This window comes from Stigmatopora argus, chromosome 5 (genome assembly GCF_051989625.1).
Source record: "Stigmatopora argus isolate UIUO_Sarg chromosome 5, RoL_Sarg_1.0, whole genome shotgun sequence".
NCBI lineage: Eukaryota > Metazoa > Chordata > Actinopteri > Syngnathiformes > Syngnathidae > Stigmatopora > Stigmatopora argus.
The window spans coordinates 3624589-3635979 of record NC_135391.1 but is presented as its reverse complement, the minus strand read 5'-3'; the positions used below and the strand labels follow the sequence as shown (position 1 = coordinate 3635979).

The window sequence follows — 11391 nt, the reverse complement described above, 5'->3', positions numbered from 1 at the left end:
TGGGAACATTTCTTTCCTTGATGGAAAATAATAACACACTCCAAAAAAAACGCCCCAAAATAGTCGACACCACTGTGACGTTAATAACAATAACGGCGAAAAATACAATTTCTCAGAAGGCTGCTTTTGTTTGAGACATTTTGAAAGATTGTTATTATTTGCGCAATTACGGCGAGGAAAAAAAGCCTGTTCGACCTTACTTGTAATTATACCGCTTTTCTTTTCAGGTGAAAACTTGCAAATGCACACTCGTTTTTCAGTATATTCCCCAGGCAGCTATGGGCAGAGGTTAACAAGACCTTAATTGGTATTTTCTTCAAAGCTCACAAAACTCATGGGCAGCATAAGAAATGTCACATTACCATGTTGTCCAGCCATTTAAAAGCCCTTCGATGCTCTGGCTGTCCTGAGAGGACACATATTTTGAGGACAGGGATGCTTTAATGGCCACTCTTTTCCGTCGCCAGTCCGCAATAGAGGACTAAAGCTCTCGCAGTGTGGCGAAATTGCATCACATCCAAAACTCTTAACAGAAGGATTAATGTGTAATTGGTCCCCGTTGTTAAGCTCTCTCCTTACAAAACAGCGAAAGTTATCCAAATGAGGGGTTTTAAAATGCTGCACTCAGTAAAAGCGGATACACGCTCTTGACATTGTCGTATATTCCTTAAATGATATGAAAATACAATATACAGAGGAACAATACAATGCATTGTATATGGTTGTTGTACACTTGGCCTTGTTGGGGGGGATAAGGAACAAAAACATTGCGCCTATTTCTTTCCAACTACGGAACATGCACACATTTTGTTCAACCTTGGTTTAGCTACAATTTGGCGGGACGAATTGAGAACCGAAATGAAAGTCCTATGTACCATCTGAATTTCTAAGCTTTATCTCCAGCAGATGACAAATCCTGTAATTGTTAAAAAAAAGTAATTGACCAAAACAAAAACATGTCCTCATTCAATTATTATTTTCTTTTTACATGTCACATTACATGTCGTTGAGCCTTTGGCAGCTCAGATACCATTCTAGAGTTGTCTGAGTTCACTTGAAATCCAGATCCACACTCCCCTGAAAGGCAAAAGGGTGAGTCGTGTGGTGCGCATGGGTGTGTTACGCCACCTCTTTCAAAGCACCGTCATTTAACCTTTCCATGTATTGGCGTAACTCCTTGCAGTCTCCGAGCGCCACGTCCTGACACACCCACTTAATGTCCTGGTTGTGGCATCGGGTTAGCGTGCTGACAGTCGGATAACCGCTGTCCAAGGGCACGGTGGTAAACGTGGTGAATTGTACTCGCTTCCTCTTGGTGGTGGGTGATTCTCCTTTACCTTCCTTGGCCAGGCAGCCCACGTCTGCCGCCCGGTGCACTTGGCTTTGAACGTTCTTCTGAGTCGAGCAGCCGTTCAACAATTTGCTACCTTCCTCCAGCCCGCTGCCCGAGTCTATCATGGACGTCTGCTCTTCCTGCTGGGGCGACAAGCTGGTTTCGCTCTCCAGCAGCTCCACCTCATTTCCCAACCACACCCAGTCGTGGGCGTGGTTCAGATTCTCCTGGCCCTCGATGGACAGCTCTTTGTGGCGGTATTTCAATGTGTAGGAAATGCAGTTGATGAGGAACACCAGGATAGCCAGGCAGAAGACCCCCAAGAGGGCGTACATGCCGATCTCCAGGTCCGTCAGACCGCGGGGAGTCTGTACGAGGTCGTCTTCCGTGTTGCGCCCACGGGGAAGGTCCACTTGAGCGGGGAAGTCGGCAAAATCTATCGGCATACTCTCGCTCCCGTCTCCGGAGAGTTTGTCCCCGTTGGGTCGGCTCATGATGGCGCTTCCCGTAGTGGTGGCCCCGTTAAACACCCCTTGCTCCGTGTCGGATACTGAGCTGCCGTAGTAGTGGGTGCCGAGACCGATCCTGTCGGACGAAGGCGGCCTTCCCCTGTTCTCCATTTCCTCACCGTCGGTGGCGTAATCGCTGCCCTCTCCTCTAGAACTGTCACTGTAACCAAACTTCACTTTGATGTTACAGTTGCCCGCTGCCAGGATACTGCGCCGTTTGAATTTCTGGCAAATCTCACAAACAGTCATTTCCACCCTGACCAACAGGCCTTGGCCCTCTGCCTCTGTAACGATGACGGGCCATTTCCACGAGGGGTTCTGTTGCACTGTCACCACGTTCTCATCTAGCGATGTGGCTGTCAGGACGAAAAAGTCGGAGTTGTACAGGTCTAAGGGAGCCACAGAGCCATCGCTGAACTGCAACCAGGCGCTGATCAGGGCTTCCTGTAAAAAAGACAAAAAAAACAGCACGCAACAGAAAAAAAATGTGGTGATTGTTATACCAGTCAAGTTTTAGGTCCTCTAGAGCAGGGGTGTCAAACCGATTCCGCCGAGGGCTGTAGTGGGTCCTGGTCTTTGTTCCAACCGATCCAGTGCTGACATTTTAACCAATCAGGTGTCATCTAAAATAAGTAGCACCTGACTTTAATTAACTGATTACACTTGCAAAAGGTATCCTCTTGTTGAGTTGGAATGAAAACCTGCACCCACTGCGGCCCTTTGAGGACCGGTTTGACACCCCTGCTCTAGAGGACGCACTTAGGAAACTTTTTTGAAGCAGGCACCATACGGCTTTGTTTTAGGACAAAACAAACATAGCGAAGGCTGCATTTACACAAAAACAGTCTTAAGCAAAAATGTTTTCTCGGCCGTTTAGTGCCTCATTCTCCTATACGGTTAGATTTATGTAACTCTCACCAAAACAACACCTGAAGGTAACTTAGTTTATGATTTCATCACATAATTTTACATATTTTTTTAAATATTTCGCAGATTCTCAGTCATCCAGGATATGGTAGCTCGACCCAGTCTTTATGCATCAGTGCACAAATTCCTAACCACAACTGGTTCCAAGCCTAAATAAAAATAGGTGTGTTGCTTCCAAAAAAGGTTAAAAAAAAAACGTCTGAGAGAAACAAACCAAAAAAAAACGTTGTGTTGACCTGACAATAATTTTAATTGGCCTCACTGCCCATTTCAGCTTCAAATCCCAACTTTGCACGTGCTGATAGCGAAAATAAATAGTTTCCCGATGTTCTCTGAACTGGAGAAGCCGAGTGGCGAGAAATAGGAAGTAGCAGTTAAGATGAGGTTTGATGGAGAGATCAAAGCGTCACAATGACGGTAGCTTGAGGAAATGAGAGGGGCAAGGAAAATATGATTTGAGGGCCAAGTTGGGGATAGAAGTCATATTTGGGTACAGAGACTGCTGTTGCAATTGCGTGCACTCCCATTTCGCTGCTACTTCTATGAGCTGCCCAAGGAAACATATCCGGTCACACTCTCACTTTTAAGTCTTGACTCAAGTAGGTTAGGGATGTGTGCAATAAAGAAATAGACAGCACATGCACATTTCGACACTGCTTGATTGCTAGAAAACTGACCTGGAAATGTGATTCTGTTTAAATCTAATTATTGATTTCAACTGTGGTTTACTTGCCTGTAAAAGGCTTTACGAGATCCTTTTTACAGGATCTGTATGAAAACCAGCCTTTGAAAAGTGAATTGACATTTTCTTTTTGTTTTATTTAGGAGCAACTAAATGGTGGGCACGATTTAAAAATCGGACTTTTTATACTGCATAGCACACTGAATTTGCTAGCATTTAATTGTGCATATGACTATAAAAAAGCAAAATCACTTCAATGCATTCATTGTTCCCTCAAATTGGATGCGCATATTGTAATTGTCCAAAGACGAACCCAATCGAGGGACACGTTTCAGCATTTATTATAGGCAATCTATCCAAAGTTTGCCTTCGCTCACGTTTTGTAATTTTCTTTAAAATACCGCTTGCAATGGGCCCACGTGTATTTTAAAGGATCTCTTATCGATTTGTTTTTTTCTCTGCGTCTATAGCCAAATGACTGCATTTTAGTACTGGCGAACAGTAAAATGGGCGCTACTTCATAATAAGAGCTGCTATAATAGCAAGCGTTTTACAGCTTTTTTTCTCTATGAACCTCGCCACGCATGTCTTGCTTGCAGTCTAATCACATACCGCATTCACACTACCATAATCATAATAACTGTAATTCCCTCTTGATTAAACTGTTTAAATAATTGCAGCTTTCTGTTAAATTCGAACCATAAATTGTTTGCAAAGTGAAGGATTTGTTTTTGACGATCAGGGGAAATATGAGCTTTTAAAGACCCAGTTAGTTGCTTCAGTATGCAGTAAAGATTTATAGAATTTTTGAAATTGTGGCCAGAAGTTGTTCACAAGCTTGGGTGGGAAGAGTTCATAAATCAACTTTTTTGGTGGTATGACCTGTTTGGGGGTCCGCAGAACCTCTTGTGCGGTCGTGGTGGCGAGGATGGCTTTGCTGCTACCTGGACTGAGCTCCAGGCTCATAGAAAGTCCAGTGACCAACTGTACCCCCAACTCCACGATGGTCACTTTGTCATCCACCACCATGATGGTCCTCTCTGCTAGAATTGAGTCTGACAGAGGAGACAGCACCTGCCGCGAAACAGAGACATACTTGAGCAAGTTCAGGAAACAAGATTTCTAAATTCTCCTTGTACATAAAACGGGGTACTCGGTCGTTTGGTCACCCGGAAGGTTATTGATAATTACCATTTAAATTGTTGCTCAAATTGCCTAAATACAAACTGCAAATTATTATTTAGTCATACTTAATGCCCTATTAATTATTAGGCTAAAGTAAAGCTCCAAATTTCCCGTACTTTTATTGTGTTTTGTTGGAGAACTTGTTAAGACCCTGACTAACGTAGCTTCTTAAAGGGACAACGCATGTATACATACAAACTCTTATACACTCACACGTCCGCTCAGTAAAACTGCTCATGGCCATTGTTGGCTTTTATTGATGCGTAGACCGTGTTGTTTTACCTTGTTTTGTCGCCGGTCTTTTGGTCGTCGGTCTTTTGATCGCCGGTCTTTTGGTCGCCGGTCTTTTGGTCGCCGGTCTTTTGGTCGCCTGTTGTTTGGGTCCGGGCGACCAAAAGACTGCGACTAAAAGTCCAGCGACCAAAAGACGGCGACCAAAAGACCGGCGACCAAACAACCGCACACGCATAAAACAGTGTCTCAATCTATACCACAATCTCCTCACGAAATATTTTGAATTTTCTGTTTCGGACTTTGCCCTTGCAAGGAAAACAACTACAGCTAAACAAAGGAAAGCACGAAGCCTTCCTGTAAAAAAAGGTAAAAAGGAAAACCCAAACAAAAATAAGACACGGTTTGATTGACAAGTGATGCATCGGAATGGAAGGCAGCAGCATCACGTCAATGACCACTTCGCTGTGAAAATGTCTGGCGTTTGAAAAACGCAGATTACCATGAGTTATGGGTGATTTCAGAAAATGTCTCTGCTAGTGTTTCATCTCACATTAAGGGCTCTGTGCCAAATCCAAAATGATACCCCAAAACTACTTTTTATTCCGCCCGTCTTCTCAAGCTGCTTAGATCAAACAACAACGCCGCCTGGCTGACGTCCAATCCCGAAACCTCCTGCAGGTAGGAATCAATTTCTTTGATTCATACTGGTAATCCGCAGAAGAGACACACTTTAACCTAAAACACAGGCAGGCAATCACATGTTCTTTATGATGAACGATGTGTGACTAAATTGCGACCTTTATTTTCTCCGAGCATATTCACATGAAAGAGTGCTCTTCTGTCAGTCTCAGCCGTGTGTGACACAAACGATCCCTGGTGTCAATTCATCAAGCTCGTTTGTGTTTGTTTTTAGTTGTGCAGATTCATTCATCTTTGTTCCGCAAACAAAACAGATTCCCTTCATGTCGCTTTTGTTTGGAGATGTGAGACCAGTGGCACCCTCTATGGGCCTTCTGATCCTTTTCTAAGGGTCTAAACATTCAGATGACCTGCATTTAAACCTTACACGAAATAGTCGTCATTTATTCAACGCTGTCTTTTTGCGTTTGTAGATACATTTTTTTCCAAGCAGAAAAGTTGGTGTTTTTGATGTGTGTCATTTTCTAATAGCGGCATTAGCCTGGAATTAATTGGCAAAAATCATGGGAGTTTGTCTGAATGATATGCATCTTTGTGAGAATGATGTATTTTATCTGTAATTTTAGGGTCATCTTATTACTGCAGATGAATAATGATTTTGAACTGGTGAACAGTAATGTAGATGTATTGAACCGTTTTGTTTCGCTTGCGTACCGTTTCAGTTTTGATGTTTGGTGTAGTTCGCTTGCATACTGTTTTGTTTTTTAATTTTTTTTCCCCACATTAAGTGTATTATTAGTGCTAGCTAAAGCGCTACGTGTTGATCATAAGTCCTGCGGTTGTTGGCAAACAAACGTCTTGAGTGTCGGACTCAGCGATGAGAATTAGTAGTATTTGTAGGCATTTCAAATCGAACGTGGCTAACACTTGGTTTTGGTTTCATTGTCCTGGCATCACTGTATTTATGTTTTGCATTTTGGCTGCAAATAAACCATTGAAAATCTTAACTCTTCTTATTCACTCTAACATCGACCGTAACTTGAGGACTCTTTGTAACAGTGGTTCTTATTCATAGCCACCACTTGACCAACCTGGATCGTAGTCATTCCCACGCCACGTCCCACAAGTATCCGTCTGTCCAATAGTCTTGCGATTTGAGGGTTCTCCACCTTGACAAATTCCCAGACTAACTCCGTTATGTCCACCTGCCAGTCAGTGCCCAACATGTAGCTGGTTTGGCTCCTGGGATCGGCTGACTCTGCAACAAAGTGAGTCAGAACTCGAACCATGGCATGCTGGTACTGCAGTGTACAGCCTCGTCCTCGCTTGTCATCATCTTCGTCGTCCTCACTGTCACGGGTGGACCTGCCAATTACAAAACAGTACAAACGATACAAAAGGCTGTTTGCCAGGTTTAGCAAACCCTACTTAGGCGAGGAAACTGTTTGATATTGAAAAAGGGAGCATATAGATATAAATCCGCTTCTTTGCTGTGTTTTTTTTCGGTACATTTCGACAACATCTGACAAATTCAGGCCCACAGTTGGAAAACTTCTAGCCTGATGATCAAGAGATGCTGTTCTCAAAACTGTGGGAAGATCAATGAGGTCTATGCATTGCGTTGTTTTTCCTCAGCAAACTTCCTCATTTCTTTTTCACCGCTTATTAGCTTCTGTGACATTTATCATATGATTTCCAGGACTTAATTTTTGTCATCAATGAAAGAATGAACTGCCACGGGTCTTCAGATTTGGTATTTTTTGGGGAGCCTCACAGTCACAAAAAATCCGTTAGTAATTGAAGAGGTCAAACACTCACGCCATTTTTACATCATTATGTCATTATTTTTCTTGCTGGTATTTTACAGACACTTTCATATATAGACGACATTACGATAAAGGGAAGAAAAAAAAAAAAACAAGTGTGGTGTCAACTCTCTTTGAGCCAGAAACTTTGAGATTTATAGTGGACTCAAAATCTACCTTGTCAGTACAAATTCCACATCTAACTGAATGACTGACATCTACTGAGGATAATAGACGGTGCGCGTAATTTCACATCTGCAAAGGTTTGGGAGCAAAGAGAGATAAAAAAACTACTTTAAAACACACTATCAATGCAATTCTGGTATTTTGTCTTCAACATGCTCAAAGAACTCAATCTTACTTCATGTTTGGGCAGATGCTCCCAAAGGAGCTGGAGTGGGAGAACAATGCCTAATACGGATTCTGGATTTTTTTTCAAGGGAAACAATACATCGGTTTTAAACATTGACTCCCCAGCAGCAATCGAGGAAGCTCTCAATGGAACATTCAGGGAAAGTAAAGGCATGGTGCTAAGAAGTGTTGAGTAGAGCAGATGTTTCTTTTTCGCAAAATACTTCTAACTTGTCTCTAGGTTGCACCTTCTAGCACAGAATTCCAGATCTTTGTTGTATTTGCTTAAAATAGCTGATCTGTTGTCTGTAAGTAGGCCCTGCATGACACATCATTGCATATTCATGAACGTTAACTCCCCTGCCCATGACTTTTATAACAGGAATATAATACGTTTCTAATTTGTTTTTCTCTTCTTATTACATCATGTTTATTTTGTTTCAAATGGAAAAGCACAATTTACTCCACTGGCTAGCTAAATCTTAACTTTTTATCTATTTATACTACCAACAATTTTTGTGAGTCAGTGCATTTTTAATCGTAAAAATAGAAAGATACTTTTAAATACTCATTAGCCCCTCAATTCAGCACTTGGACTCATTCTATGAATTTAATTAAACGTGAAACTAATATGAGAAATGCACAAGCGATAAATATTTTTTAATGGTATTAAGTAGGAAACAAAGTCCGATATAACTTTATCACAGTTGTACCTTTCTCAAAGAAGTCTTATGGCTGAGTGCTACTCTTGCACAAGTTTTGTCGTCTGAGGGTTTATCTTGTCTCCGTGTTGACAAGGATTAGGGAGGGACGGGGTGAAGCATACACACTGTGCCAGTCATAAACTGGGAGGAGAGCTTGCGCTACAATCCGACTAATGTCATTTTTTTTCTCTCTCCGAGTCCAACTTTGCCCGTGTGGATGCTAGAAGTTGCCCCAAATTAGCACCAGAGCTCAATTGGCTCACTCACTTCTACGCTTATGTAAAGCAGACCATTGGGCTCTCTCTCCAAGAGTACTCATTTAAAAGGTCACGTCTGTTACTCCCTGATAAACAAAGACAACAAAGGACAAAGAAAACACGCAGTTATGTTGGCTTCAACAATTACAAAACACCCCGGCTGTCCCTACTGATAAAGTCATCTGGCACACCTCTGGGGGTCCTATAATGTTCATCCCTTCATTTTCTAAACGGCTTGTCCTCATTATTGGTGGAACCTATCCCATCTGAATTTGGGAATACCCTTGACTGGTCGCCCGTCAATTGCAGGGCTGACCTCTACTTGTTTCGTGTCATTGGATGAGGGTTCAAGTCATTTCCAACATTTTTTTACATTCCATGCAATCACTCTTTACAATCTGTTTATTACATTTATCAGTACCTTCAATTAAGGATCATAGAATGGCATGAACGGAGTACCTTATTGGGCTTAGTCAGCTAATAACGTGTTTTTTATTTGTTGGGTATCGCTGAAATAGACAGGCAGTTGTCATGCTCAATAAACTGGAGGCTTTATGAGAACCCGCAGCAGCAAACAAGTTATAGTGGCCCTAACACATAACCTGTGGGTACATTTGTCTTCTATGACTTATCACCGCGCGTGCTTTTGCTTATTTTTGATTCACTCGGATCAGAGTTCAAACATTCCGGACTCATTGGTCTCAGGCTGTGTCAGCTGAGAATAAATAATAAATTTAGACATATCTGCATTCTAATGTGGAATTCATTAGATTTAAAAATAAATAAATACTTTTGAATGTGGCGGCCCGGCGGATGAGTGGTTAGCGCGTCGGCCTCACATTGGAAGACCTGAGTTCAAATCCAGGTCGGTCCACCTGTGTTGAGTGTGCATGTTCTCCTGTGTGGGATTTCTCCGGGTACTCTGGTTTCCTCCCACATTCCAAAAACATGCATGCTAGGCTGATTGGACACTCTAAATTGCCTCAATGTGTGTGTGAGTGTGAATGGTTGTTTGACTCCTTGTGCCCTGCGATTGGCTGGCCACGATTTGTTCTTTTACATGCTAATATTTTTGGGTGATTCTGTTTATTTTAAGGAATTATCATTATAGGCTTGCACAAGTTACACAAAAATTTCATATTTTCTTTATTTCACTTGGACTCGTGTATTATAGCCCCCCCAACGTCAGAGAAATTACAGTAGGTTTATAGTTTTTCCATCAACAGATGCAATTCATCAGTATTAGAGTCGGGGTGTTGGCAGATCCCGCTGATGATAAGCCCCCGGGGGAGGGATTTGACCTCGATGCCGCTCTAATAATGTTCCATACCACTGAGGACTGAGAGGTGAAATGGCAGGCCACCTTCAGCTGGCCTTAATGACAGGCTGTATTGCACTGGTCAGCCATTTTCTGATCAGCTGTTAAGTATCAGTAAACCCAAAGGTGGGGAGAGACAGACAGAGCTCATCACTTCAGCCACACCTGATGTTTGTTTTGTTGGCTTCGGATAAAATAAAAAATGCCCCTCCTGAAATTGCAACATATTGCTGCTGATTGTTGTAGTCTGTTAGCACACTATCCATATCCATTCTGTTATCTTGTTCCCGTGGGATTTTTCGATCATTTTGTCAATATGTACTACTCTATGATTATCAATTGTGGTTGTGATGTCTCAAAAAAATGGGTGTTTCCAGTTGCATTTTTGGGGCATGGAGTAACTTTAAAACTAAAAAACACTATGATTGAATAGCTAAAATTGTTTTCTACACTTAAAATTACATGAGTACTGTCATTTTATTCCCCATTTCATAGCTAATCTTAAAATCATGTTTTTTTGCTACTGCATCAAATCCTAGCCCAGTTAAGGTCTAAGGCACAAACATAAGACCAATTTGCGACCCATTTCAGTTGTCAAGAGAATGTTGCAGCACTTTACCTGGGATTGCTGGCCATTATGGGCACTCGCCAGCCTTTGATCTGGCTCAGCTCCGTGTCCGACACTTCGATTTGGAGGGGAAGCCTGGGTATCCACACATTGAGCTCCAGCTGAGCACTCAGGTAGCCATATGTGAAGTTGACCGCCATCTTTACTTTGCCCTTCATCTCTTTGCCGTTCACAAAAACATAGTCACACCTCTCCGACACCTGCAGAGCAAAAGGAGTCAGGTAGAAGTAAAAGAGAGTGAATGGTTCTAAATTTTGGGGGGATTGTGTGAAGGACACTCCGAACTGTGTGGTCATTCCACCCTCCATATTTTGAGCACTCCTGATACTCCGCTGGCATAACTACTTTGGGCGAGATGAAAGGTTCTCTATATGCGCCACTCCAAAAAAAAAGGAGGGCAGGGAGGACATCTTTGAACCTCAAGGAATAAAAACTATCTCCTTTTAAAGTTCTGCTTAGGGCTAAAGGGATACCAACAGATGGGAACTGGTAAGTGGATAGCAGTTCTCTCTTGATAAAATGACCAAACTCAGAGCCATCTGTTTCATAAATTGCTTTACAAAAAGATTGGCCCAGCCAATTTTGTGTTGCAGAAAGATGCAAGTCTTTCTTGCTTTGTCATGTTCTCTTTGAACTTTCTTTACTCCTTTTTTTATTTAATCCAGAATTTAAAGGATCTCCAGAATCCCACACACTCCAAACACTCTTTTGAAAGTCTTGCAAGGACAACAAATAACACAACAAAAAACACAGGAGGGCAGTAATTAATCAACAAGGCAAAAACAACTTCTGAACTTAGTTGGATTCTTCTTGTTGTAC

General features: G+C 42.2%; 1 protein-coding gene across 1 annotated transcript in view; it reads right to left on the bottom strand.

Annotated features, from left to right (window-relative positions):
* Positions 1–638: 638 nt before the first annotated feature.
* LOC144074794 (transmembrane protein 132C) overlaps positions 639–11391 on the bottom strand; it is a 103797-nt gene continuing 93044 nt past the window's right edge. Inside the window, exons 6-9 of the mRNA XM_077601393.1 lie at positions 10564–10772; positions 6601–6874; positions 4334–4525; positions 639–2286 (exon numbers count right to left, since the gene is read on the bottom strand). Coding sequence (XP_077457519.1) covers positions 1120–2286; positions 4334–4525; positions 6601–6874; positions 10564–10772 — 1842 coding nt within the window. The 3' untranslated portion in view covers positions 639–1119. The remainder of the gene's footprint in view (positions 2287–4333; positions 4526–6600; positions 6875–10563; positions 10773–11391) is intronic.